We start from the raw sequence: 27,287 nt of genomic DNA, 5'->3' as shown, positions 1-27,287 counted from the left end.
CTGCTTGAACAAAGACAGGAGGAAGCCACAAGCTGACATACGGGGGTAGGGTCAGGGCAGTCAAGGGGTCCCTGGAAATTTACTGCTCTGGCTGAGAGAGTTGCCTCCCATCACAGTGACACAGGCTCACCCATTTGTCACACACCCATTTGCCTTCCACAGCCACGGGAATCGGACCCCTGCCCCAACCGCACAGAACACACACACAGACACGCACACACTCGGGCATACAGACGCGTGCTCACACACAGGTGCACGTACACACAGAGCACCTGGGAGGGGCCACTGAGGGGCCCCCAGGACCCTCTGCCTGTCACTGAGAGCCCCTCACAACCGGCCCCCCCCCACCACCCTCCAGCAACCTCTTCCCCAAACTCCCAAAGTTAGAAGGACAGATTCTGAGCGCCTGGGTCGTGAGGTGTGCTTGATATTGTCACATCAGAAGCAGGTTTCGTGTAGAAAGGGAAGGAAAGTCGCCACGATGGAAACTCTCTCCCTCTGAATGCTGGGACGTGGCCATCTCCTCTCCTTTTGAGTTAGCCGGATTTTTTTCTAATTTTTTACACAATGGACATAGATTGCTTGTGAGGAAAAAAACATGAAACGCTATTTTTAAATGTATGAATATGAAGGGGACAAAAGAAAGGGCTGAATCGTTGAATCTTAAAATTATAAATTCATAGAATCACTGAAGCATGTAATCAGTGTGAGCCTGAAGGGGACCCGGGGAGCCCCTGGCATGAGCCTGGCCCGCTGCAGGATGCTCTCTCTCTTCGCATGCCTCCACTGATGGGGACCTCACCACCTTCCAATGGCAGCTTCTGTTAAGGAGGGACACAACTTCCCCGAACAGTCTGTGCCAATGTCAGAATGCCAGGTCCCCCCACAGCCTGCCCCACAGTCTGGCCACGGGGGGCCCCTCCCTTCCTCCACTGAGGCCAGCTGCTGGGGGGGGGGGTGCTGATCATGGGCTCCGTGTACCCCCTCCAGGGTGTCCAATATCTCATTGAGCACAAACTGCTGACCCCTGACGTCCAGGACATCGCGCAGTTCCTGTACAAGGGCGAGGGCCTCAACAAGACGGCCATCGGCACGTACTTGGGGGAGAGGTAAGGCGGTGCGTGGCCTCAGGGAGATAGGGAACGAGGGTGTGCGCAGGTGTGTGTGTGTGTGTGTGTGTGTGTGTGTGTGTGTGTGCGTGTGCAGGTAAGTGAGTGAGCGAATTATGTTAGGGAAGTCCTAACTCTTGGGGCTTGAGACAGCTAACTGATCGCTCCCCTCCACCTTCTGAACCAATGCCTGCCTTCCTGCCTGCCTTCATTCACTTATTTGGTCAACAGATAGATATGTTTTAGTCTCCACTGTGTGCCAAGCAGTGTCAGATCCCCGGACTTATACTAGTGACCAAGATAAACAAAACCAAACCCCTGCCCTCGGAGAGGTACGTTCTAGTGGGAAAGACAGATCCCCAAATATGCAAAATATATTAGAAAATGTTAAGTTCTTTGGACTGCAAAGAAAGCAGGGAAGGGAGATGAGAAGCGTTGGGCATCATGGGTCAAGGGCTGTGACTTTAAATACTGTGAGTAGGAAGGGTCTCGTCGAGAAAGTGATGCTTGACACGTAAAGGAGGTGAGCAGTGAGGACATCTGGGGGAAGAGCATGCCAACGGGAACAGCCTGTGCAAAGGCCCTGGGGCAGAAGCATGCTCAAGGAATGGCAGGCTGGTGAGATCAGAAGAGACCAAGGGAGGGAAGAAGTGGCAGGTGATGAGGTGGGGCTCCATGGGAGGGTCTGGGCACAGGAGGGGTGAGAAAGGACCCCTCTGGGCTGTTGGGAGAGGCAGGCGGGCTGTAAGGGACGAGGCAGCAGCCAGACCAGCAGCCCTTCTCCCGGGCTCCGCAGGGGACACGTTCCTTCCCCCGAGAGGGCAGGGGATGCTGGTGCAAGAAAAACAGAGCTTCCCGATTTGAGCTGGGAAGAAGGGAGAAACAGGGGTAGGCCCGGCTCTCTTCATTTCACAGAGGAGGACACTGGGGCTCCGGGAGGTCCAGTGGCTTGAGTAGGGTCACCCAGGCAGGAAGTGACAGAGAGCGCCCCCTCCCCTCCCGGGTGAGAACAGCGCCCCGGTGAGCCGTGGGGGAGTTGCAGGGGTGGAGGGGGGGGGTCTGCTCCAGTGTGAGGACCTACGTGCGCACGTTTGGGGGGGAGGGGCTCAGACGTGGTTCAGCGGACCGGAAGGTGGCTGGATCCGGAAGGAGGACACGTAGCTCCCCTCCTCTCCCTCCCCCACCTCAACCCCTTCGAGGAGGCGGGTGCCAGCAAGTTCCCAAGCGTGTGCCCTCCTCCCTGTCCCCTGCAGGGATTCCTTCAACCTGCAGGTCCTCCAGGCCTTTGTGGACTGCCATGAGTTTGCCAACCTCAACCTCGTGCAGGCCCTCAGGTGAGGGGGCGGGGGGGGGGGGACAGCCCTCGGGGGTGACGGAGCCTGGGCGGGGACCAGGAGCCACATAGCTAACGGCACAAACACAGCAAGGGGAGCGACGAGGAGGACGAGGACGGGAGGACCTAAGGAGCCGAAATGAATTACTGACAGTTACCACCTCCTGGAGCAGAGGCCAGGTGGGGTCATCAGCTCGCCCCCGCTCCGGGGACAGCGGGGACAAGCGTCTGGCTTATCACAGCGAGCGCTCCCGGTGTTAACTCCACGATTAGAGCGATAGTTAATCACGGCCCCCATGGTTGCTGTTACCCCTGCCATTCCCACTACTTTTGAGATTAGGGTTTTATTCATTTGATTAGTGCAGGGTAGTGGGCAGTCCCTTTGTTATGACATATTGAACTGTGGAGCCAAGCTGCCCAGGTCATAGCCCAGCTCTGCTACACACACACACACACACGCACACACTCAAAACTCCCCGTGCCTCAGTGTCTTCATCTGTAAAAGGGAACAATAACAGTACCAAAGTCATAAGGTTGTGACGAGTAAAGGAGGAGGTACTTAGAATCGGCTTAGTAAGTCTCGCTGCCTGAACAATCGGCTCCCCGTGAGGGTATTTGATCCGGGCCCTGGAGGATGATCGGGAGTTTGTATGTAAGGCCGAGAAGGAAGAAGCCATCACTATCGAAGCAGTGTGGCCTTCCCTCCAGTTCCCCTGTTCTTTAAGGGAGAAGGGTCGGTGGTCGGGAGGCTCCCATATTCATTCATTTGTTCATTCATTCACTCTTTCACTCCCTACGGGGCAGTCCTGGGGTTCCCCGAGCCTGCGTGAGGCCCAGCAGGAGAGGTGAGGGGACCAGCCACAGACGGTCCTCGCCCTGGAGGAACGCAGTTTTGTTTTTTTTAATTTTCTTTTCATGTTTATTTATTTTTGAGAGGGAGAGAGAGAGAGTACAAGCAGGGGAGGAGCAGAGGGAGGGAGACCCAGAATCGGAAGCAGGCTCCAGGCTCTGAGCTGTCAGCACGGAGCCCGACGCGGGGCTCCAACTCGTGGACCATGACCTGAGCCAAAGTCGGACGCTTAACCCACTGAGCCACCCAGGCGCCCCTCGAGGAACTAAGTCCCAAGAGCAGGAAGCCCAGCCAGGGGAAGGCACTTGCGGAAGGGTCCCCAGCCAGACCCCAGGGCAGACAGAGCACCCCCCTCCCTGGGCTGAGGCGGAGGGGCCACAGATGGTTCTGGACCCCAGACGGGCCGAGGGGAGCGCCCACCGAGCTCTGATACTTTGAAAGAAAAGGCACCTTCCCGTGACCCTACGTGATGGGGACAGACGCTCCCACCGACAGGATGAAGACTCTAAGGCTTAGACAGACAGAGCAGCTTGTCCGGGGTCCCCCCGACACCGTGCCCCCGAGATCCCCGCCCACCCCATCGCCCACAGCCCCATTCCTCCCCCAGACAGTTCCTGTGGAGCTTCCGGCTGCCGGGCGAGGCCCAGAAGATCGACCGGATGATGGAGACTTTTGCCACCCGCTACTGCCTCTGCAACCCAGGCGTCTTCCAGTCCACAGGTGCCGGTGTGGGATGGGACCCGGGGCTCCAGGACCCCTTCGGAGCTGCGGGCCCAGATCCTCCTCCCGAGGCGCCAGGGTCGCCCCACCCCTTCCGGTTTCCCACGGTGTCTGAACAGGGCTTTAAAGGATGAAGAGGAGTTCTGCCCAAGGTCAAGGGGAGAGAGGACCTTCGGGGGCAGGAGTTTTCATCTGAGTAAAGGCCAGAAGCATGAAACACCCTGTGCGGGACGTAGGGAGCACAGGTGTATAGAAAGATCTCCACGGAGATCAGAACTCCGTACCCCCGCCGCCACCCTTCCCCTCACCGCGGGCTGGGCAAGAAATCTTCAGGGCAAGCTTGTCCTGCCCTCCTTCTCTGTTCCTGAAGTTACCATAACAACAAGAACCAATTCCGTTAGTTGAGGACGACCTGTGCAAAGTCATTGGGTCCTTGCACCCACTGTCTGAGGCCAGGAACATCCCCCCTCTCTGCATATAACAGAGACTCCGAGAAGTGATGTGACTTGTCCACGGACACAACGCTTCTTGGCCGTGTGGCCATAGTCAGGTCCTACCAATCACTTGTCCTACCTTGTAGTTATACAGAACTGGGGGGGAGGGGGTGCTGGTTTATCTGTCCCCCCCCCCCCCGCCCGCCACTAGTCTAAACATCCCGCAGGGCGGGAACCGTATTGAATGTATTCGCCGATAAATTCCCCAGTCCGCAGCACTCTGTGGGTACGCAGTAAAGATTTCTGGAAAGGAAGGGATTTTAAAGCACCAGATCTGAGTCCCAGTCTAAGTACGCAATTTTGTGACCTTGGGGCTGTAACTTAACTCCCTTGTGCCTCAGTGTCTTCCTCTGTAAAATGGGGTTACTCGCCTCGCAGGGTTGTTATAGGGATGTAGAGCTTAGCACAGGGCAACCACCGGCAACTACCAGGTTCTATTAGGTGCCGCTGTTTTCGGAGGTAGAGTCGCCGGTGTTCTGGAACATGAGGAGACTTCAGGTTAGACCTCCTCACGTCACCAGTGGGGGGAGCTGAGGCTCCAGGAGGTCAGGTGCCTTCCCAAGGTCCACCAGACCAGCCGGGGACACACAGCCGGACTTCCCTGACTCTGGAACCCGGGGCCCAAAAACGCCCCAGAGGAGCATCACTTCCCTCCCCAGTGCCCAGCCCAGCCTCTCCCCCAAGCCCATGAAAGTCTGAATAACAGAACAGGAACTCGGGCCCCCAGGAGCCCCGCAATGCCGACAAGATTGCCGAGCAGAACGTGACTAAGCCCTGAACGGTGTGGCCAACAATAGGTGTTCCGCGGAGGCAGGGAACAGAGTGGGCAGGGAGGCTGGAAGGGGTCCGGGAGAGGCTGGAGCTAGAGCTGAGAGATGAGGATTGAAATGCGCAGCAAAGGGAAGGGGAAAGGCAGGGGGCCCAGCGGGAGCAGAAGTGCAGAGGTGGGAAGGCAGCTAAAGGGAGCGGGGAGGCCAGAAGAGTGGGGAGGGGGAGGGGCCTCGAATGCCAAACCAGGACAGCTGGGCCTTCGGGGACTGAGACGGGTAATGATGGGCCCCTCGAAGGGGTCGGGGTAGAGGAGGCGAGAGTGACCAGCGCCAGGCCTGTGACCCCTGTGCCATCTCGCAGATACCTGCTACGTCCTGTCCTTCTCCATCATCATGCTCAACACCAGCCTCCACAACCCCAATGTCCGGGACAGGCCACCCTTCGAGCGCTTTGTGTCCATGAACCGTGGCATCAATGGCGGCGGTGACCTGCCTGAGGAGCAGCTGCGGGTAAGAGGGGCACGGCCCGACCCACCTGGTCCCCAGGCATCTGGGAGGGGTTCGTCCTTAGGTGGACAGCCCCGGGGGGGGCTCCTGTGAGACAGACCTCTGCAGGGGGATTCTCTGCTGGGAGGGACCCCACCCCAGGGTGGTGGCTGTCGTGAGATGGGCATTCCTGCGTGGTCCCCATCTTAAGGGCGAAGTCTGATAGAGACCACCCACGAGATCCCCCCCAGACTTCATCGTTTGGAGGATTCTGGGCACCCATCATTCGCACCTTCCAGCAAGGGTGCCTCACACAACTCAGGCGTATTGCCTGGAATCCCAGATTCTTAGACTCTCAGCATGTCAGAGCTGAAAATCCTCAGACTCTGCTAAGACCCTTCCCTCCTTCAGAGAGGAGGAAACCGAGGTCTTCCGCAAGGCAACTTGAGAGCCAAGCAGAACCCAAGCCTCCCGTCTCTCCATCAAGCAGCCCCCCATTCCTGCCGTATGGCACCGGGCCCTATGCTTGGCATGGGGCACCCACGGATGCGTCAACCACAGGCCCTGCCAGGCCAAGTTCAGGGTCTGGTGGGAAGACGACACATAAGTGAATTGTAGCCCTGTGTGATTCGTGCCGTCCTAACGGTGGGAACGTAGCCACAGAAACACAGAGGACACTCCTGTCAGTCTCCTGGGGGCAGGGGAAGGAAGGGTGCCATCTTGGAAGACTTCACAGAGGAGATGACTTTTGAACTGGGCCTTGACGGTTGAATAGGAGTTTTCGCGGAGGGGAGCAGAGAAAGGACATTGCACAAAGGGGAAGCAGCCAAAACCCAAGCCCGGCCTAGCTGGGAAAGGCAGAAATGTCCAGAGTGGCTGGGTGGGGTCAGAGCATCCAAGGCTTTGCATGACAACCTGTTTGCTGTGGGTAACACGGAGCTAGGAACGGTTTTGTAAACACGGGAGTGGGATTCAGAGCCTGGTGCAGCAAAAGTGAATTGGCAGTTCATTTCCAGGACTCAAGATGCCCCAGAGCTCAATAAAGCCTCAGTCACCTCCCTGTGAGAGGCTGGCAGGAGGGGAGGAAAGGGTGCGAACCCCACCCTCCCAGCTCAGCACCCTGCAAACCTCCAGCCGCAGAAGTCTGGAGGGAAGCCTGGGTCTGGAAGGACCCTGGTGCCCCTCCGTGTTCGAGAACTGCCACGCCCTTAACCCACCACCCTCGTTGGTCCCCAGAGGAGAAAGTTTATCACGAGGAAAGGGAGAGCCGCACCACAGAATGAGGGCTCCGCGAGCTGGTTGGAGCTCGAGTCAATTCCCGCCTCCCGTTTGCCTGCCGGTGACCTTGGGGAATGACTCACCCTCTCCAAGCCACCATTCTCTGATCCGGGAGAACAGGGATAATGACGCCTGCGTCACAGAGCTGCCCATGCCAGGTACGCAGCTCAGGCTCTAAATGGTGGTTTATGTCACTATTAAGAATAATTAACCATAATTTAAAAAAAAAAAAAAACCACCACTTAGTAGAATGCCCGGAATGTGAAATGCGTTTGGAAATCGGTAACTCATCTCATTGCGGCACTCGTGTGGCAGGAAGCTGAGCACGCCTTGTCTGGCAGGTGATGAGTTAATGACACGCAGGCACCCGCTCCCCGATCTCCCAGACAGCCCCCCGCTACTTCGGAGCCCCCAGTGAGCCCAGCGCAGCACCTCGCTCCTTAAGTATTTCCCCCCCAACTCAAGCCTTTTGTTAATAACAAGGCGCTACATTTGCATAAAGCTTGTAACTTTCTTCTCTTAGGGCTTTAGGGGTCTATTATGCCAATTTAGCTTACACTCTGCCTGGGAGGTTGGGGAAGGGTTTATTAGCCTCCTTGGCAGCCAAGAGAGGCGGGCACGGAGGAGGGGTGGAGGTGGCGGGGGCTGGGAGGGGGGAAACAGAGCGTTAGAGTCACAGCCACATCCAAGTCCTGACTCCCCCACTCTCTGGTTGTGTGACATTTGAGAAGCCGCTTGACCTCTCTGAGCAACCAGCTCATGGGATTAGCGTAGACATGTAAGGTATTTAGCAAAGTGCCTGTGTAGTTAGAGTGGCTGACTAATCCAGAAGCTTCCCGGGGTGCAAAGAGAGCCACGCGGGCCTGGTCCTTGCTGTTCGGGGCTTTTAGGGCAGAAGTTGAGGGTGCTGTGTGGATGGGCGGGGGGGGGGGGGGTGCATTTGCCTTCTGTCTGGGCCTCCTCTTCCCCGTATGTAAAGCAAGAGCTCAGCTTTAAGGACCTTTCAGATAGTCAAAGTTTACCACTTTGAGGAAGGATCCCCCACGACGGTACTGGAGCTTGGGCCCTGCTGAGGACACCGTCACGTCACGCTTTTAAGTGACCCGATCTGTGAAATTAAATTAACACAGACACATTACCTGAAGCGAGGGCACACAGACCACGAGGGTGCACAGCTGGACAAGGCTTTGGAGAGGTGCACCGCGGGAGGCCGGGGGCGGGCGGGTTGAGCCCATCTTGTCCTGGCCATCCTGATAGGAATGGGGGACAATGCCCGAGAGACTCAGAGCAAAGGTACAGGGTGTGGACTCGGGATAGGAGATCAAATCCCAGCTCTGCCCTATGGCTGTGTGACCTGGCCGGTGAGCCTCAGTTTCTTCATCTGCGAAGTGGGCAGATGCTGCTGCCGACCCAGGTTGTTCTCCCGAGAAGCAGAGTTAATGCACTCCAAGCTCCTGGCACCTGGCAGGCATCCAAGAAATGCCGAGAAGGGAACCACTCACCTCCAGGGAAAGCTGCCCCGAGCGGGAGCTCAGGTGGAGGAGGGGAAGGAGAGAGGCCAAGAAGGGGTGCTCGCTAGCCTCCAGCCCTCCAGGGTTACAGGTGGAGAAACTGAGGCTCAGGCAGGGGAATAGTCTCCCAGTTCAGGGTATCTTCTGCTGTGGGCAGGCCTGGACCTCGTGGGTCCTTGTCCAAACATCTCCATCAGAACTGACCATCTCCCGGGCCCAATCCTCGCCACTCTATGTTCTCAGTAAGGTCTCCTGACGGCCTTAAGCAGTGGGTGCCATTCCCACTTTGTAGCAAAGGAATCTGACACCCAAGAGAGGTAGCTGGCCAAGGGTCTCCTAGTTTGTGAGGAGACCAGATTTGAACCCATGTCTGTCTGGCTCCAGGGTCCTTCCTTCTGCAGAGACCAGAAAGCCAGATTTGGGGACCAGGTGCTTCCTGGCTAAAGGAATCTCTCAACTCATGTGATAGAAAAGATCCGGGATTGATTTGGCTTCAGATATGTCGGCTTCAGGTTCAGCTAGATCCAGGTGCTCAGCGAGGTCAGGACTGGTCTGTCCATCTCTCAGCAACCTTCTCCCCCCCGATCAGCTACCCTCTTAAAAAGACTCTCTTCAAGTTGCAGCAGAGATGGCCCAGGCGGCTTCGGCGGGGCTCATTCTCACTCAGCAGTTAAAACTAAAGTCCCAGAGCGAAGTCTTATTGGCTGGCATGGGTCACGTGTCCTCCCTGACCCAGTCCCTGTGGCCAGCAGGAGGAAGTGTCCTGATTGGCCAGAGGGGAGTCGCTTCCTCCCTCCTGGAGCCTGGGGCGGTGGGGGCAGTGGGCGTCAACCCCTCCTGACAGCCTGGACAGAAAGTGTATGGGCACGTGGGTCCCCAGAGGAAAACAGGGGTGGAGAGGGACGGACGCAAGACCAGCAAAACCACTGGAAGGTGGCCGTTGTCCTTCTAATCACGTCCACCCAGCCAGGTTCGGTGGTCACCAGCTCGGGCACAGGGGTGTCTACTTAAGGGGGAGGGCTGGTTGTTTACAAGGTACAGGAAATGTGGGTGAGCCGAGCGGTTTCCTTTATGGGGGCAGCATGTGCAAGCTGATATGCCACCCGCAGAAGCTTCCAGGGGCCCCCTTGTGGGCATCACGGAGGGGAGCGGGGGCCACCCGCCTCCCTGCCTGCCTCCTGGACCTCCCAAATGCTTGTTTGTGCTGACAGCTTTGCTGACAGGGCCTTTCTGCCACTGGCCTTTGTTCAATCAGTCAACACCCCTTGGGAATTCTCAGGGGGCCCGGCTGAGCCCGGGCAGGAGGGACAACAGGGTTTCCCAGCTGGCTAGGGGTGCAGGGGCTCCAAAAAAGAGACCCACACCCACCCGGCCACAGCCAGGCCGAGCCAGGGACCCTGGAGTCAGTCAGAAGACATCTCCCCCAAACCCAGGAAAACCTGCTGCCCGTGGGGTTGTAACGCCCCATGCCCCGCCCCTTGAGCTGTCAGGCCAGAAAAGACCTTTAAAACCCAGCAGACACGATTCTAGATTCTAAAACTTCGGGGGAAGCAAAGAGGACTGGGGAAATGTTTCACTGAAAATCTCAAGGAAGCCTTCTGGACAGCAGTGTCTAGAAATGTAACAGAAGGAAATGACTTCATCATCTTTGAGATGGAGATCCAGCATTGGGTCTGGTTTTAACCAGCAGAAACGGTTTAGAATGTTTTCCCCAACACTTGGGAATATGGGATGGCTGATCCTGGAACACGGTGGCCCACGGCAGGGGTTTCAGCACACGCAGGGACGACCCACTGTGGGCCTCCACGGCTCAGCCACAGCGAGGTCGCAACCCTGGCTTGCATACCTCCAGTGACGGGGGACTCATTACCACACAAGGCCGCTCCATCCGTATTTCAGCAGCTCTAACTGCTAGAAGGTTGGAGATTATTATAATCTGTGTTCTGAGAACTCTCACCCCCGTGGTCACCGCCCACCCAGAACAGGTCTCTACCTTTGAGAGCCAAGTTCGGTATCCCGCCTTGAGTCTCTCCTTGGGCCAGGCCTCTCGACATTGGCAGTCAATCCCTAACTCCCCGGTAGCTCCTCTATGTCCCCCTACCCAGGGTACACCTGGAAGTCTCTGTCACTGCAACTAAGCAAAAGGGGAGCCCCCTCCCCTCGTGGATGTTGCCCAAGACGGCCCTGACCCTGGCCGCTGTGCCCTAGCGGGTATCTGTACATATCTGGGTGCGTGTGTGTGTGTGTGTGTGTGTGTGTTCACACAGGTGAACATGTGCGCGGGCGTACAGGTCCCAGCTGAGGGTCCTTGTATCCCCCACCTTCAGGAGGGAGTCCCTGACTCCCTCATCTGACCCGTAAGAGCAGCTCTGGGTGGTTGGGTGAAGGCAGGGGCTATACTCCTCCTTCCCCTTCCCCTTCCCCTGGACTTAGGGTGGGGGGGTGGGGGGAGCTCTGAGCCCTGTGTAGTCCATTTACTGGGAGTTAGCATCTCTCTCGCCATTTTTGCTGATGAGGCCCGGCAGCTCAGAGAGGTTAAGGAACCTGCCCAGGGTCACACAGCCATCAATTCAAGCTGAGATTTTAACCCAGACAGCCTTCCACCAAAGCCAGTGCTCTTACTGAAATGCTGCTGGCTAGAATTCCAGCAAAGGTGGGGGGGGTCGGGGGGGGGGGACGTGAGGACCATCACCCACGCCACCTGGTCAGTAAGGTGTTGCCAACCTGCCTTAGGCAAGGGCCGTGGGCGGGGCCGCCACTCTGTTCCACCTACAGAGGGGAGGCCTGACGTGCGGGTGGGGTTCACACCAGCGGCCTGGGGGGAGCGGGGAGGGTCTCGAGGCCACACGGGCCAGGCAGGGGCCCAAGCCCTGGAGCAGGATGGACCTCACAGCTGGGTCTTTCCCTCCCTTCTCCGGGGACAGAACCTCTTCGACAGCATCAAGAGCGAGCCCTTCTCCATCCCCGAGGATGATGGCAATGACCTCACTCATACCTTCTTCAACCCCGACCGCGAGGGCTGGCTGCTCAAACTGGGTGAGGCGCGCACTCGGGCACCCAGGGCACACGCGTGACACCCTCACGTTGACATACGGCCTCGGGGGTGGAGTCGGGCAACCCCAGGTCTCGTGACCCCCAGGGCGGTGGGCTGCCTGCCCCAGCCCTCCCTCCGTGTGTCCTGGGAGTGAAGGGGACAGTGGGGGAGGGGAAGGACGAGCAGGAAGGGGGGATGAGAGGCCGACAGGTCCATAGACCCTTCAGCGGCAGGTCTGTCTGTCTTCCTGGAGGGCTTCTGAGGAAGCCCAGCCCAGAGAGGTGAGGGTACCCATCTGAGGCCACACAGCCAACAAAGTGGCAGCTTTGGGTGGGCAGAGGGTTGGGTGTCCCTGAAGGATGTGGGAGGGAGTGGGCAGGATGTGGCTCAGGGGAGCTTCCCTTCGACATGACTATGGGCAGGGAGGCCTTTCCGCCTGCAGAGAGGAGCCGTGGGTGGGTGCAGGGGTGCGGGGACCACGGCAGCAGGTGCAGAATCTGGCAGGGGAACCGCGGGGGGCAGCCCAGCCAGGGACAGTGGCCTTCTGAGCCAGGTAGGGACAGACACCTCGCGCTGGAGCAGAGACCTCGGCCGGGGGTGCCCGTCCGAGCCCTCCAGCTCTGTGTGCCCACATGCCAAGCTGCCCTTCTGCAAACCACTTGGTCCTTTCTATTCCCACTGACTGTCCTCAGCCCCAAGGAGGCTTTAAGTTTCAAATCCCAGCTCCTCCACGCGTGTGCCGGCGGTCAGGTCCCCTCAGCCTCAGCTTCCACAGCCGTGAAATGGGGATCACAGTCACTGGGCGGGTTCACCGCGCAGCAAAATGGCCAAGCCCTGGGGGTCGGGAGCGAGGACACCGGGTTCGAATCTCAGCTCGGCTGCAGGACCTTGAGCTGACAGCTTCGCCTTGGTCTCTTCATCTGTAAAATGGGGTTAATGATGGGCCTCCCCTCATAGGTCGTTCTAGGGGTGGATTAGCAAATATGTTCTAAACACATCTAGAACGTTGCCTGGCAGATGAAAGATGAAATGCTTAGCACGGTGCCAGGCGGGAAGCAGGCCAAGGGATGAACTGAGGGGCGGGAAGGGTGGCCAAAAAGCACGGGGAATGTCCAGCCACTGTTCCCGGGATCGTGTCACGGGCGAGCCTCAAAGGTCAAGCGGCTCAGGGCAAGCCGGGGGGCGGGGGGGTTGGTGACTGGAGCCTCTATGGTTTGGGGGTGAGAAAGCGACGGGTCTGGGGGAAAGTGTGGTGGGCGAGGGGCTGGGAGGCTGGAGGGGAGGGGACAGAGGAACGCACTCAAGGCCCCGCTCTTCCATGGAAGGAAGTGTCTGTGGCCCAGGGAGAAGTCTGACCTGGCTCTTGGCCTTTTGCAGGGGGCCGCGTGAAGACGTGGAAACGGCGCTGGTTCATCCTGACGGACAACTGTCTCTACTATTTCGAATTCACCACTGTGAGCAGGGGGCTCCCGAGCCTGCCTCTGCCCCAGCCCCTCCCCACCCCCTCCCAGAGTCCAGCTATCAGAGCTGGGGGCCCCTTTGAGATCATCCAGCCCCCCGGAACCTGTTTCACGGGGGTGGGGAGGGGAGGGGGCAGGCACTGAGTTGCAAAGGGGAGGAGGGGCCGGGCCAAGGTCTAAGGCAGGGCCCAGGTTATAGTCTGGCTGCCGAACTCCCAGCCCTGCCCCTCCCCCCCCTCCACCTGCCACTCCCTCCCTCTCCCGGACTGGACAGACTCTGGGAAGATGGGTGCACGCCTCTTTGGGTTTAGGGAGCCCCACGAGTTCACTCCCTGGCCTGGGGCTCAAGGCTCCATTTGCCGAACCCGTGGCCTTTCCCTCCTGTTCAACTTGCAGGACAAGGAGCCACGGGGAATCATCCCCCTTGAGAACCTCTCGGTGCAGGAGGTGGACGATCCCAAGAAGCCAGTAGGTGTCCTGGGGTGGCGGGGGGGGGGGGAGGGGGGGGAGGGGGCGCCCGAGACCTGAGCGGCTGGGGGAATTTCTGAAATGGGGTGCAGGGAGAGGGCGGCTGGGCCGGTCCCTCCAGGGCGCCCTCTGCGGGGCTCAGGGTTGCCTCGGTCTCCCTCCTGAGACTGTGGATCCTGGGGGCAGGTCCGTAACATCAAAAAGGGCACGGTCTCATCGTCTCTCAGAGCCTGCCTCTGACGCTGGCTGATGACCTTGAGTAAGTCTGTGCCTTTTCTGAGCCTCAGTTTCCCCAGCTGCCAACTGGGGTTTTTCGGGGAAGTGGTGGGTTTATTGGGTCAGCCCTGGCCCATGGTAAGTTCTCGATGTGAGGAAGAACCGCTCCTGCCCCACAGGAGGCGGGCCCGGGGCGGGTGTGGCCTGCTGCTGGTCCGAACCCCACATGCTGAGTCCTGGAAGGACCCCCAGGAAAGCCCAGCCCAACCGCCCTCTCCTCCCACCCCTGCCCGGCCCCCTGCCCAGCCCTCACCCGGCCACCTCCCCACAGTTCTGCCTGGAGCTTTACAACCCCAGCTGCCGCGGCCAGAAGATCAAGGCCTGCAAGACCGATGGCGAGGGCAAGGTGGTGGAGGGCAAGCACGAGTCTTATCGAATCTCCGCCTCCAGCGCCGAGGAGCGCGACCAATGGATCAAGGCCATACGGTAAGGGGGGGGCCGTTCCTGTCGCTTCCGGAAACCCCTGCTCCTCTCCGAGCCTTGTCTGTACGAGGGGCTAAATCCAGAATCTCCCTCTCGTTTCCGGCTTGCAAATCCCTTCCGCCCCTATTCTGTGAACACCCCCTCCGTCGCGGGCACAGTGCCAGGCCCCGGGACTCAGGGAAGGGAGGCCCCAACTTCACGGGCTGGTGGGAGGATCCCGTGCGTTGTTGCACGAAAAGATCTTGGCCCGGCACCCGGCACGCGGCAAGTGCCCTCGAACGGCGCTCTCGTTAGCATCAGGATCCAAAAGGGGCCCTGGAAAGAGCCGGTAGAGACGGAGGGCAGGCCTTTCCAGGCAGAAGGACCAGTCCCAGCAAGGACCGGGGGGCCAGTCAGGGTGTGGCCTGCCTGGACAAGCACCCTGGAGTCCCGGGGTGGCTGGTGCCGGGCAGTGCAGGGGTCTGGCCCTGCAGGGACCCACCAGGAGGTGACCAGGCTGCACAGGATAGCAAGGCCTTGGTCCCCCTGGCGACTAGCTTCTCCTGGGGGCACTGGGGAGCCGCAGATTGGTAAACAGAGTAGGGGGGTGGCCAAGTAAGAAAAGCCATGGTGTAGGAGCTGACTTTGAGGTGGGCGGTGGAGGGACAGGTGGAAGGCAGGCAGGGGAGGGGCGGCAGCCAATGGGGCGACACGGGTGAGGCTGGGTGGCGTTAGCCAGAGGAAGACACAGGAGTGGTCACTCGGCCAGGGGCTGTGTCCCAGGCACTGGCAGGGTCTTTCCCCTCAAGCCTTGGTAGCGGTCCTGTGAAGCTGCCAGGCCAGACCGGCTCTTAGCCCCATTTCACAGATGAGGCCCTGAGGCCCTGACGGGGGAGGGGCTCACCCGGCCACACAGCCAGCGCGGGGCAGAGCCAGACCGGCAAGCAGGTCCGAAGAGGGGTCCAGAGCCCTTTGGGGGCAGAATTCCCAAGGCTGTCAGCTCTCGGCCTCACCCTCTCCCGCCCTGCCCCCAGGGGGGACTCCGGGGCAGGCCAGCACGGCTGACCCACCGTAGCTTGGCCCTTGTTGGGGTCATCTGGCCTTTGTCCCACAGCAGGGCTGGCCGTCCCCTCCCTGGGAGACCCACAGCCCTGTTCCAAGCCCTGGGAGCCGAGGCCCCCGGGGGAGCCGGCCCAGCCCTGACATCTTGTCACCTGCTCTCGTTTCAGAGCCAGCATCACCCGCGTCCCCTTCTACGACCTGGTGTCTGCTCGGAAGAAGAAGATTGCCAACAGGCACTGAGCTTCCTGGGAGGTGGTGCCGGGGGACCCCACGACCTGTGGTACCTAGAGACGTACCTCCCCCCCCAGGACATGCTTTCCTGGCCCACGGACATCCCCCCGCCCCCCATTACTTTGGGCGAACAGGAGTGGGGGCGGCCGGGCTCAGGAGGGTGGCTAGAAAAGTCCGAGGGCTCAGAGGTGGCACTGAGGCACCCCAGCCCCGGCCACAAAAGGCCCCCGCCCTCCGCCCCAGGTCACTGCAGCAGGGAACGAGGAAAGCAGCCAAAGAGAAAAACCAGCCCCAGCACCCGCCACCCTGTCCTCCCCGTGGGCCTCAGTTTCCGCTTCTGTTAAACATCTCCTGTCCTTGAAATGCCGTCGGCCCTCGAAGGAGGAGGAGCGGTATGATTCTTGAGTGCCCCCTGCCCTTGGCCATGGCAGCGCCTCTTCCTCCTCAGGGGCTTCTCAGCCAGCCCCCTCCCCTGTCTCCGGCTGTGGCTTGGCCGTCCCTGCCGGAGGGACACACACACACACACCGCTCAGATCCACAGACAGGAGACGCCAGGAGCACTGCACTAGGAGCCCAGCACCCGAAGTCACGGTCCCAGCTCCGTCTCCATCCTGCTCCGTACCGTCTGCCAAGTCCTCTGGTTCTTGGAAAACTGCAGGGTTTGGATAGAAACACGTTGTCCCCTTCTGTCTCTGTGCCGACCGCCCCCCCCCCACCCCAGCAATGACAACAGCCCCCGGGGGCCGACCGTAGCCGTGCACAAGCTCCCACCTTCCTCCTCACGGACTCCTTCCTTTCGGCAGAAGGACCAGATTGTGCTGGATGCGCCTAAGGAGCTTCTGGCCCGAGATGTCTGTGCCTGCTTGCGGACTGAGCGGGAGGGGCTCGGACCGAAGGCTACCGGGAAGCCAAGAGCCGCGTGCGCTCTGATCTCGAGGATGTCCCTTTTGGAGGCGGGGCAGGTGGGACTCCCCAAGGAAGTGGCAGAGAGCATCCCAGGCGGGTGTATCCAAGCAGGGCCGGTGGTACAGCCACAAGAAGCCAAGAAGAGAGAGCTTTGTGAACCGTGGTGACCAGGAGGGCTGCCTGGAGGAGGAGTCCTCAAACCGGCTCCTTCTCAGAAGCTTTTCTCACCCCCTCGCACGGGCCCCGGGGGAGCCCCCGGAGGGAAGGTCCCTGGCAGGAAAGCAGGAGATAAGAGGGACTCTCTCTGCCCTACCGCCCACCTGAGTGGGCGAGCCCGAGCAAGGTGGAGTCCGCAGGGGAGGGGAGGCAACCTCTCCTGCCCCCGCCCCCACTGACGCGCGCCCACCTTTCATGGAGTTGGGATAGACGAGCTGCCTTGTGAGTGGTGAGATGCTCGTCTCTGGAGGTGTGTAAGTGCCTGCTAACGACATGCTCCTGGAGTGGGTGTGGATCGGGCCCCTGCGGGGGCGGGGGGGGGGGGGAACTTGGAGGACATTCGAGGACTTCCGCAGAGCCCGGGTCAGGCCGGGAGCTGAATGCCACCTCGGCCGCCCCATGCGGGGGGCCAGGGGTCCTGGAAAGAGCATTGGGCCCAGGGTCCTGGGCTCCAAGGTCCTCTCCCGCCACGGGCATTCGCTGGCTGTGTGACCCTGGCCCCCTAGTTCCCTCTCTGGTCCTCAGCCCCCCTCTCTCATCGTTGATTTTCCGGGCGTGAGTGGCTGTTCTGGGAATCACGCAGAAGACAGAATAAAGCTCACGACGCACTCCGTGAGTGGGGCCTGTCCTCTCGGTGGTCACGTCTGCCGCCTCTGACCCCACCCAGGTCCTTCCCTCTCATCCCTTCCCCGGCCGAAGGCAGGAGGGCCAGACAGAGAAGAGCGGGCCCTCAGAGGGCCTCAGACCCTCATCCTCAGGGCGCGAGGACTGCCACCCTGGACAGATGTCCCCAGAGGCGGGATTTGTGACACAGGTCCCTCAGACCAGGGGCAGAACTGAGGTGCCACTGCCAGGGCCGGGAAAGGGCAAAAGAACTCCCCCAAAGGCAGTGCTGTCTGAAGACCCAATGAGTGGCGGCCCCGGGAGGTAGGTAGGAAGCGTGTCTGGAAGGAGGCAAGTACAGGCTGATAAGCAGTAGTCACTTGGGGTGTTCCTGAGCTTGAACGTGGGAACCTTCATTTATCGGTACTTCCCACAATATTTACTCAGTAGCCACAGTGCTCCAGGCACTTGCGGGGGGACGAGTCCACAGGGGGGCTTACGATCTGGCGATCCTGAATTCTAGGATGCGGGGCAGCCCCCTCTGGAGGTGTAGGGCCCCGAAGTGCCCCCCGACACCCGAACCCAGCCCCCGGCCTGAAAGTCCACCATTGAGTTGCCCCTTGAAAACCTTAAGGTGCGGAACTGATCGGTGTCTCCATCCGTTCTTTCCTGCGGCCCGCGCCCCTCCCAGGTACCAGGCTCCTCACTCAGGACCGGGCATCCAAAGATGAGGGTGATAAGGCTGTGGCCTTCAAAAAGAGCTCGGTTCTGGTGGGGGAAAGGGCAGCGACAGCCTAGGCACAGGCTGGGCTGTGTAGATGGCGGGGGGCGCGGCATAGGGGCCAGTGGAGGGCTGGGCTGGGCAGAGAGGCTTCTCAGAGGAGCTGGGCATGAGTCTCTGTAGGCAGCCTGGTCGGGGAAAAGGACACACACCTGATATTGCGGTGAGGTCACCTCATGCCTGCTGCCCCCTCCTCCACCCCCCGCCCCCACACACACACACTGGCTGTGAACTCCTCCCAGGCCTGACGGTCGCTGCTCAGTGCCTGGCCCACAGGAAGCGCACAATAATCCTTGGTTGGACTCAAATCGATTGCAAAGGCCCTCTGGGCCTCAGCCTCAGGGGGCGCAGACGTGTGGGGGCTTGGGGACTGGGAGAGGGCTGGTGCTGCTCTGGGTGGGGGCAGGCAGGGCCACATCACAATCCAGGAAGGACTCTGTGACTTGCTGGCCCAGGCTCCTCCCCGGTTGGCCTCTGCCCACCTCCCCACCGTTCTGCTACTACTCGCTATGGGCAGCAGGGGGCTCCCACCACACACGAATGAGAGGTTCCGGGACCTAGCCAGACTGGAGGCGCCCCCGACGGCTGTCCATTGCAGGCAGGGGAACTCTGCCTGGAGAAGAGCCTTGACCTGGGCATCCCGGAAGGGGAAGCAGCTGGTCAACTAGGATCTGCGGGCTCCAGCAGCCAGAGAGACACCCACAAGCACAGATGAGCTCAGGTCTGTGCTCTCCGCATGCTGGGCACAGCGGCCCCTGCTCAGCCCAGGAGTCAGATACCCTGGCTCTCTCATTCTCTGGCTGTGGGACCCCCGAACTAGTGGCCGAGCCCCTCCAGATGTGATCTGCCGCCCCGACGGGCTGAGCCAAGTGCGTTCCAAGACACAAACCTTTAACGAGGCTTTCCCTGTGTAAGGAGGTCCCAGACATTGGGTATAAAAGAGGCCCTCACCCTAGAATGGGTTGAAACAGTTGGGGAGGGGAGGGGGGGGAAGAGAGGGTGCCAGAAAAGCCACTCACTGGGAAGGGTCACAGGGTGGCAATAGTGAGAGCCACCCCGAGGGGCTCGGTTCAAGGCTTCACTCTACCCTGGGTCTTAAGCGAGTTTCCTAAGCTCTCTGAGCCTCAGCTTTCCCATCTATAAAACGGGAATGATTTAATATATGCAAAACACTTAGAACCGTGTTGGGTACCTACTCGGTTAAGTGCTATCATTGTTATTTATTATTATTATTATTGCAAAGCAAACCGTGTATGTGCTTTCACGGTACAAAATGGGCTGGGGCCACTGGAGGAGGAAAGATTGATTCATGGGGGCAAGAGGGTTGAAGATCTGGAAGGCTTCTTGGAAGAGGTGCCCATGAAAGATAAGCCAAGTGGAGGCCTGGCTCTTCCAGCCAATGGAGCCAGGAGGAGCCAGGACAAGGATGCGTGACCCGGCCTGGTACTTCCGGGACCCCCTTGGGTGCCAAACACAAGCCCCAGCGGGCCAAGGTGGATACGAGGTTGAGGGAGGCTGGGCCCCGACAGGGGCTGAGCTGGGGGGGGGACAGTGCTGTAATCCCTCGAGTCTCTGAGCCCACAGTGCCCCTTGTCATGAAGCTCGGACTGGGGATCCAGCGTCATGGCTGCTGAACAGAGGCCATCACAGAACGAGGGAGGGCAGGCTTAGCACAGGATGCCCTGGGATGAAGTAGGAAAGAGCTGGGGAGCTCTGGGAAGCAGGGGGGGGGGGGTCTGCCCTGCGCCTGAGGAGTGGGGGCACTTCTCGCCCGGTGGCCCAGAGCTGGCACTGGGGCCCTGCCCGCCGATGCCAGGAGGCAGGAGATGGGGGCGGGCAGCCAGGAGTCCAGCGGTAGGTGTGAGAGACCTGGAGAAATTGATTTATTAGGGACAATGAAACAAGCTAAATCTGTTTGCCGGCTCAGCGATGACTCAGGCGTTCCCCAGGGGTCCACAAAGTGTGAGCATCAAAGAATCAAAGATAGGCCTCCTCCCACCCTGGCTGCTAGCCCGGAGCCCCTCCTTCTCCTCCCCCCCCCCACCCCCGCCTAGTGCCCTGAGGGCTTGGTCTCCCCCAGGGGCAGCAGAGAACCAGCCCTTCTACCCAGCAGGGCCGGCACCCCCCTCCACCCCGCCAGACCTCCCCAGAATGACTGAAGAAGTAAGACACATCTAGGCCAAAGTCCTGGCCTTGCCCCAAATTTCTGCGTGATCTTGGACAAGTGGCCGACCCTCTCTGGACCCACATCCACCAGAGAGGACCCATCCCCAGCAACAGCCCCCCTCCCTCCTCCCCCACCCTGCCTGGCAGCGTCTTTCCCACCCCATTCAGCTTCTTCTAGGCAGCTGTGAGCACAGCCTCCCCTTCCTAAAATCCAACTTCCCTGCAGGAGAAAAGCCAGATTCCAGAGGGCCTCCTTGGGGGAGAATATGCTCTTCCGGTACCTGGTTCCAGGCCAGCGCTGGGCTGAGGGAGACACATAGAGGAGTCGGAGTCTGAGGCCGGAGGCAGGGAAGAGGGACAAATGAGCTCCTTGAGGGGCAAAGCGCTGGGGGCTTGCAGGAGGGGCGTGGGGAAGAGGCCTGCAGGGAGGAGCAGGGGAGAAGGGCCTGTAGGGGAAGGGAGGGACGTCTGCCAGGCAGTGGGGAGGGGACAGTCCTGAGCTGCGGGACCGCTCAGGGAAATGCATAGAGCCCCAGCTCCAGCACGGCCCCTTTGGGGAGCAGCAAAGTGCTCAGTGGGCGTAGAGGGGAGCCGCACCTGGCTGGTGCAGGGCTGGAGCCCTAGAGCCAGGAAAGGGTCGTGGCTGGGGGCTGTTTGTGGGCAGTCCCTCTGGCTGCTTGCGGGGATGGATTAAGGGGGCACAGGGCAGCAGGGGGCTGGAGGAAATGGGCAAAGGGACAGGTAGAGGCTGGACAGGTATGGGATGGTGGGGAGAGCGGAGGCCTTTGACAGGTTTCTCCTGTCCCCACTGTGCCAGGCAGGGGCTAAGGCCTCTGTCACCTTTGCCCTCACGGGCAGTATTTAGGCGGGTCTCCCTTTATATTCCCCTTCGAGTTCTTAGTTGACTCTCAAACCCAGCCCACAAAGACCCCCAAGGTTCCAGATTCCACCCAGGCACCCGGCCCCGCCCACCCCCGCCAGGCCGGGTATCAGCAAGTCATGGCCAGGGCCGCCAATCACTAAATAGCATCAGGGCCTCTGCCAACACAGTGCCTCCCAGCCTCCCCACACACCCTCCAACGTGAGCGCCATCACCCCCACTTTACAGATCCCCACTTCCCAGGGGCCCCGCGGCCCAGCCAGAAGGAGCTGAGCCAGCGTGGAACCAAGGCCACCTGACTTGAGACCTATATGGATTCGGAGTGGCCACAAAAGCATCGCCCAAAATGGGACCCTACGAGAATGCTGGGTTAGAGGTGACGCCGGAGCAAACCGGTTGCCCCGGGCACCCCGAGACACAGGCGTTACCCAAGAGACGGGTCGAATCCACGAGGGCCCGCCTAGGGACGTCCAGATCGCCCCCTGCGGGCCAGAAGGGATGTGACCTATGGCTGCTAAATCCCAGAGACGCAAAGGGCAGCAGTGGTTTTATCCAGAAGGGATGGCGCCCCAGGCCCCTACCGCAAGCCAGTTCCAATGAACTCTTCCCCTTTGTAAGTTTCCTCCGGTCCTGCCTCCAGGCTAGTGTGTGGGCTGATCACAAGGACCCTGAGCCAAGTCTGCCAAATGCCCTCCGCAGATGTCAGCTGTCACTACTCCATTCTTGACAGGGGGGGGATTCCTTGCAGGGCCGAGAGCAAGGATACTCCTACAGGTCCCAGGAGCTGCCCGTGCCATCCTTCCAAGACCAGCTGAAGCCCTCCTCCTCCAGGAAGCCCTTCCTGACCACCCCAGCCCCTCGAAGACCCCAGAGACGTCAGAAAACAGGCGTGCTGTCTCCAAACCTCCAAAGGACGCCCCACACCCGCTATCGGCCTGATCTTCAGTGTTTACGTTTGGAGAGCTGGCCTCGCGGTCAGGGGTGGGGTATGGGCTTTGGTTCTGCTCCTGGACTCCGAAGTCCCCAAGCCCCCTCCTGCTCCGCATCTCTTGGCATCCGCACAGCGACCTCCAGCCTCATCCAGGGATGCCTGGGCCTGTAAAACCGTCCTTCTCCTTCCTCGCGAGGACACGGAGGCTCGCTGAGGTTAAGACACGCGTCCGAGGGGTGCCCCGCCACGGAGGCGCCAGATGAGGAAGACCGAGGAAGAAGCCACCGACATTCACTGAGCACGCCTCCTCGTAGCCCGCAAGGTACACAGGGTTATTCCCATGCAACGGACGAGGGTGTGGGAGGCCCAGCGCGGTTGTGACTTGCCCAGGGTCACAAGGCCGGAAAGTGGCATCTGCTCACCTCGTCTCCACTGGGCTGTTGAGGCCGGGAGGACCCAGGAACCAGCAGGGAGTTTGCGGCTGCACAGGAGGATTCACCCCGTGACCCTTACGGCCCCTCTGATCCTTTGAAGCGAAACCTTAATTCCCTTCTCTTCCTCCTCCCAGGGATTTTCATGTAATCGATAAGCGCCCGGAGAGGACCCAGCTTTGACCCAAAGGAAATATTTTTTGAATGAAATGTGCCCTGTGGAAAAAAAATAATAAAACATGCTCATTATAGAAAACGGGACGATGCAACGATCAGGAGGGAAAACCTGAGATCAAGAAGGCCTCTACCTGTCCATGATAAAAATTTCAGATGGTTATTCTGGGCCATTCTTCGGGCTCGGAATACCTGCTGTCCGTTCGGATTTCAAAAGGGTTGGGCCAGGGTAACTTCCATAACGTGAGCAAATGCCCACTTTCGCCCACTCACCTGGAGTCTGGAGCCCAGAGTCGGGAGTTGTAATTCTGGAAGCTTAGCATCGGAGGCACCCAGAGGGCTTGTTAAAACACAGAGAGCTGGGTCCCTCTGCCAGAGTTTAATTCAACAAGGAGGTCCGAGGTGAGGCCCGCCATCAGCTTCTGTAACAAGTCCCCAGGCGATACCGATGCCCCTGCTGTGGGACCACACTGTCAGAACCACTGGCCTCGTAGTTAAACGGCCCCTGCGTTGCAACATGGCAAAGGTGACTCTGCTCACATACTCCGCAGAGTGGAACCTCGGGCAAATTACACCCTTAACCTCCCGTAGCCTCAGTTTCCTCATCTGTGCGTTGGAGCCATTGTGGGGATCCCAGCCGCTAACAGCTGCAGAGCTCCGAAAGGCGTGTCCCGGGAGGTGCAGTAACCCTAACCCTAACCCTAACCCTAACCCTAACCCCTAACCCCTAACCCTAACCCTAACCCTAACCCCTAACCCCTAACCCCTAACCCTAACCCTAACCCCTAACCCCTAACCCCTAACCCCTAACCCTAACCCTAACCCTAACCCTAACCCTAACTTCATGTTTTAAAATATTTGTTAATTTGATTGGAACTGCGTGTATTCCAGTCTTCGCGCCTTTTACGGCTCTGAGTGGGAACGGATTCGTTTGCCACGAGATGGTTAAGCATCTGTGTTCCTTTTCTAGTGTGAATTGTCTGCGCTTGCCCTTTGCCCGCGTACCTGCCGGTTTCTCTGGCTCGTTATAGAGCAAAGGCAGCAGACGCCATAGCCGGTCTTGTTTGCTACAACAATTTTTCCAGGGCTGCTGCGTGCCTTTCTACTGGGGTCATTTTTCTGGCTTCCAGAGTGGCCACATCCATCTGACGTTCCCATTTTCATTTCCTCCATCACTTTTAAGCCGAGATGGTCTCCCTTCTGCAGCATGTGAAACATATAAAGGAATTGGGTTTTGAAGGATAGGATTTTGTGCGCCTAAGGTTGGCAGAGTGGGAGGAGGGAGTCCTTCTGGCTCACCCCAAACCCTCTGGTCATGGGCGTAGCCAGGAACCGGGGGCCTCAGCACTACAGGCGGCCCCTCCCCCTCAGCTGTGCCCCAGACGTGGGCAGATTGTGTGTCTCCGCATCTGCAGGGGCCCCCTCCAGAGAGGCATGGGATGCTCGGAATTGGCGAGGGGCCCCTGGAAGTTCAAGTGGCCCCTCCTCCAACGGGAGACTGGAAGACCAGGGGTGTAAGAACCGGCCGCAGCTGTTAGCACCCTCGGGTTCAGATCTCTCTGCCCTGCAGGCTCTGCCTCTCTGAGTCTCGCTTTGCTCATCTCTAAAATGAGAGTGGTAACGCCCACATCCATGGAAACTTCGAAACAGACCGACAGCCACAGTGGGCTTAGCAGAGTGCTGGGTGCAAAGTGCACACTCAGTAAAAGGGACTTGGGGTTTTACCCCGTTCTGTTTCCATGGCCAGGGTAGGCCCCACAGCCTTTTTCCTCCTTTTGGACTGAAAATAACCTGCATCAGGACCTCTAGTCGCTGCGCCTCAAAGCCCAGACCCTCCAGCTGCCCCTCAGCCCTGCGGGAACAGCTCCGGGCTAGGATAGGGTAGGCTTGTGGCAGGAGCCCGGAGGGGGGCTGGACATCCCCCCCCTCCCCCCCCCCCCCAGGCCGCAGGACTCGGCCACCAGCGGGCGCTTACCTCCCACCCCCACCCCCACCCCCGACTCCCGCGCCTGGGGGCAAGCCGCTCGGGCCCGATTTCCATAATAATAAGCCACCGATCTTCCCAAAGGCCGGGAGCCACCACCGCCGGGGAAGCTCCCGCGGGCGCCCCCCCCCCCTCCCGACCACCCCCGCCGCCCCGGAGGGAGCCTCATTTTTAAAAGCTATCAGGAAACCGTCGGCGCTGGCGGCAGCTGGGAGACACCCGGCGTGTCGTTCTCTGAGTGAAGGATGGGGGCTGCGGCGGGGCTGCGGGGAGGCGGGGGCCCGGAGAGGCGCGGAGCCATCCGTGGAAACGAGGCTCGGAGACCAGGAGCGGAGGAGGGAAACTGAGGCCGCCGAGGGAGGAGGCACGTTTCCACGCCTGCACCCACTGTGCCTCACAGCGGCCCCGACAGTGTGGGTTCTCTGCTAAGCCCCACTTTACAGATGGGGAAACTGAGACCCGGAGAGGTTTCACGTCTTCCCAGCTGCTGAGCGGGCGGCCAGGGATCCCCGCCCGTCCAGGATGGCCTACCCACCCCGCCTCTTCCCCAAGACTGGCCTCCTGGGAGCAGGGTGCCCCGTGAGCATCCCAGATGACCGGGCCACGGGACAGACTGCACAGAGACTGCAGGAGGGAGGACGGGGTTTGCGCAGCACTTGGGAGCTGATCTGGCCGGAAGTCCATGGGCTCGCGGAGGAGGAGGGTTCGAAACCCAGCTCTACCGGGGCAAAGAACTGGCCGCAGGCCCACAGCTCTTGGGGTATAACCCGGAACTCGGCATGGTTTTCACATTTTTGAACATTAAAAAAAAGAAATCAAAAGAAGAAGAATGTTTCCTGACACGAGCAAATTATAGGAAATTCAAATCCCACTGCTCATGCGTTTTATTAGCACACAGCCACATTCATTCATTTTCGGTGCTGGGTATGGCTGCCTTTCTCAGGACAGTGGCAGACGGGAGGCTGTTTGACAAAGAGGTATGGCCCCCAAAGCCGGAAGTATTTACTACCTATCACTTTCCGGAAAAAGTCCCACCAGCCCCTCAACCACCACACTAATGGGACAAGGGGGTGAAGTGTCCCGGGCTCAGTTTTCTGATCCGGACAAATGGGAACAATATTAAACGGGGGCTGAATTAAAAGACCAGCAAAGCACCAGGCAGTTAGCTCCTTTCTACTCCCCCATGGGAAATACCTTTTATTTTCTACCCTCCCTGCCCTTCGCTGTCTCCCCTATCCTGGAATCAGCTCCTTGACCCCAAAGTGTCCATCACCTACCCCTCCTAACTGTCCTCACTCCAATGCTCACCAGCTGAGCCCCCAGCCACCTACCCAGTCAGTGACCAAGCCTGGCTGGTTCCTCCTCCAGCGCCCAGCACAGTCCGTGGGACAGAGTAGGTGCTCAGCAAACATCTCCTAGATGGATGGAGGGGTGGCTACTCTGCAGTCTTTTCCTTTCATCCATTCCCTCTGCTCTGACCTTCATCATCGCCTGCCGGGTCTCTCCCCACCTCCCCCTGCCCCCCCCCCGGAGCTGTCTCCATTTTAGCTCCTACCCTGCAGACGGGGTGCTGTGCCCCCACCCGAGCCCCTCACTGCCCTCTCCATCCAGGCCGTGCTCCCCAGTGCAGCACACAAGGGGCTGAGCTCCTATACCCTCCCTCAGTCTTACCAAACACCCAAACCACTCACAACTGCCTGAATCCAAGAGGATGGATCAAGCCTCCAGATAGCTGCTCACGCTGTTGCCTCTGGCCCCGAATCTGCTTTTTTATCTCCAGTCCAATGGGCCTGGTATCCTCTACTGGACCCACCCACCCCACCCAAGACTCAGTTCAGGCCCTGACTCCATGAAACCTTTCCAGATCTCTCACCCACCTCCACTGCCCCCAGTATACCAAAGCTATCCAGGGCACCAGTGGGACTTGAGTGCGTTATGAATATGCATGAAGATAAATGCAAGAATATGCATTCTGCTGGTGAGCCTGTGAGCCCCTTGAGGGCCAAGAGTGTGACTGGTATTTCTGTCTCACCAGTCCCAGCAAAGGCTTGGCCGGAGAAGGCACTTAGTGCATGTTTTATAAATGAACCAAGGAAGGAAGGAAGGAATCGATACAGACGGGTGTTGAGCAAGGTGTCCCTTGCTCAACAACTTCCGGTGGCTCTCCAGTTCTCCTCTGTGAGGCCCAGCCGCCCCAGGCTGGTCTCCAAGTCCTCAAGCCCTATATAAGGTGGCTCCGATCCACTGCCCAGCCTTGTCCCAAGACGCATGCCCCAGGCCTATCTTCTCCCAAGTATCTGCTCCTGCAGCTCGCCTCCCCTGCCCCAGCCATGTGTCTTCCCCACTCACCCCTTTTGTGCCTATGGGAGCCCTGACCATCCTTGGAGATCTCACGGGGCTTCAGGGACCCAGGGGCGCCTAAAGTAGGGGGCCAACTACTCTCGCATTCCCCAAAGCCCACACACAGCAGGGGCTCTGACCAGGAGGACTTGGGTCCAGGGTGAATCCTGTCAATGTCCACCCCGGGGGCCATCGGGTCACCTCTTGAAATAGAATGGAGAATAGTACCTGCCACATAGGGCTGCCGGGAGTCAGGGACGCTGTTGTCTGAAGTTTCTGGCACATAGTAGGTGTTCAATAAAGAGTGGCTATTTCCAATCCTGCTTGGAGCCCCCACCCCACCCCACCCCCCCGCCCAGAGAGGATTCCCAGGGAGTGGACCTAGACTTCC

General features: G+C 59.5%; 1 protein-coding gene across 2 annotated transcripts in view; it reads left to right on the top strand.

The window, feature by feature from the left end:
• Window positions 1–17,222, top strand: part of CYTH4 (cytohesin 4) — a 28,599-nt gene extending 11,377 nt beyond the window's left edge. For both annotated transcript variants that reach the window (XM_053895014.1, XM_053895015.1), the window contains exons 5-13: window positions 991–1,109; window positions 2,363–2,443; window positions 3,900–4,012; window positions 5,638–5,786; window positions 11,476–11,587; window positions 12,963–13,039; window positions 13,442–13,513; window positions 14,061–14,215; window positions 15,421–17,222. In XM_053895014.1, coding sequence (XP_053750989.1) covers window positions 991–1,109; window positions 2,363–2,443; window positions 3,900–4,012; window positions 5,638–5,786; window positions 11,476–11,587; window positions 12,963–13,039; window positions 13,442–13,513; window positions 14,061–14,215; window positions 15,421–15,493 — 951 coding nt within the window. In that variant the 3' untranslated portion in view covers window positions 15,494–17,222. The remainder of the gene's footprint in view (window positions 1–990; window positions 1,110–2,362; window positions 2,444–3,899; window positions 4,013–5,637; window positions 5,787–11,475; window positions 11,588–12,962; window positions 13,040–13,441; window positions 13,514–14,060; window positions 14,216–15,420) is intronic.
• Window positions 17,223–27,287: the final 10,065 nt, after the last annotated feature.

Source organism: Panthera pardus, unplaced genomic scaffold, assembly GCF_024362965.1.
Source record: "Panthera pardus isolate Hobbes unplaced genomic scaffold, ASM2436296v1 HiC_scaffold_6, whole genome shotgun sequence".
Lineage (NCBI taxonomy): Eukaryota > Metazoa > Chordata > Mammalia > Carnivora > Felidae > Panthera > Panthera pardus.
The sequence above is the reverse complement of the archived record's forward strand: the minus strand, read 5'-3'. Positions and strand labels throughout refer to the sequence as shown.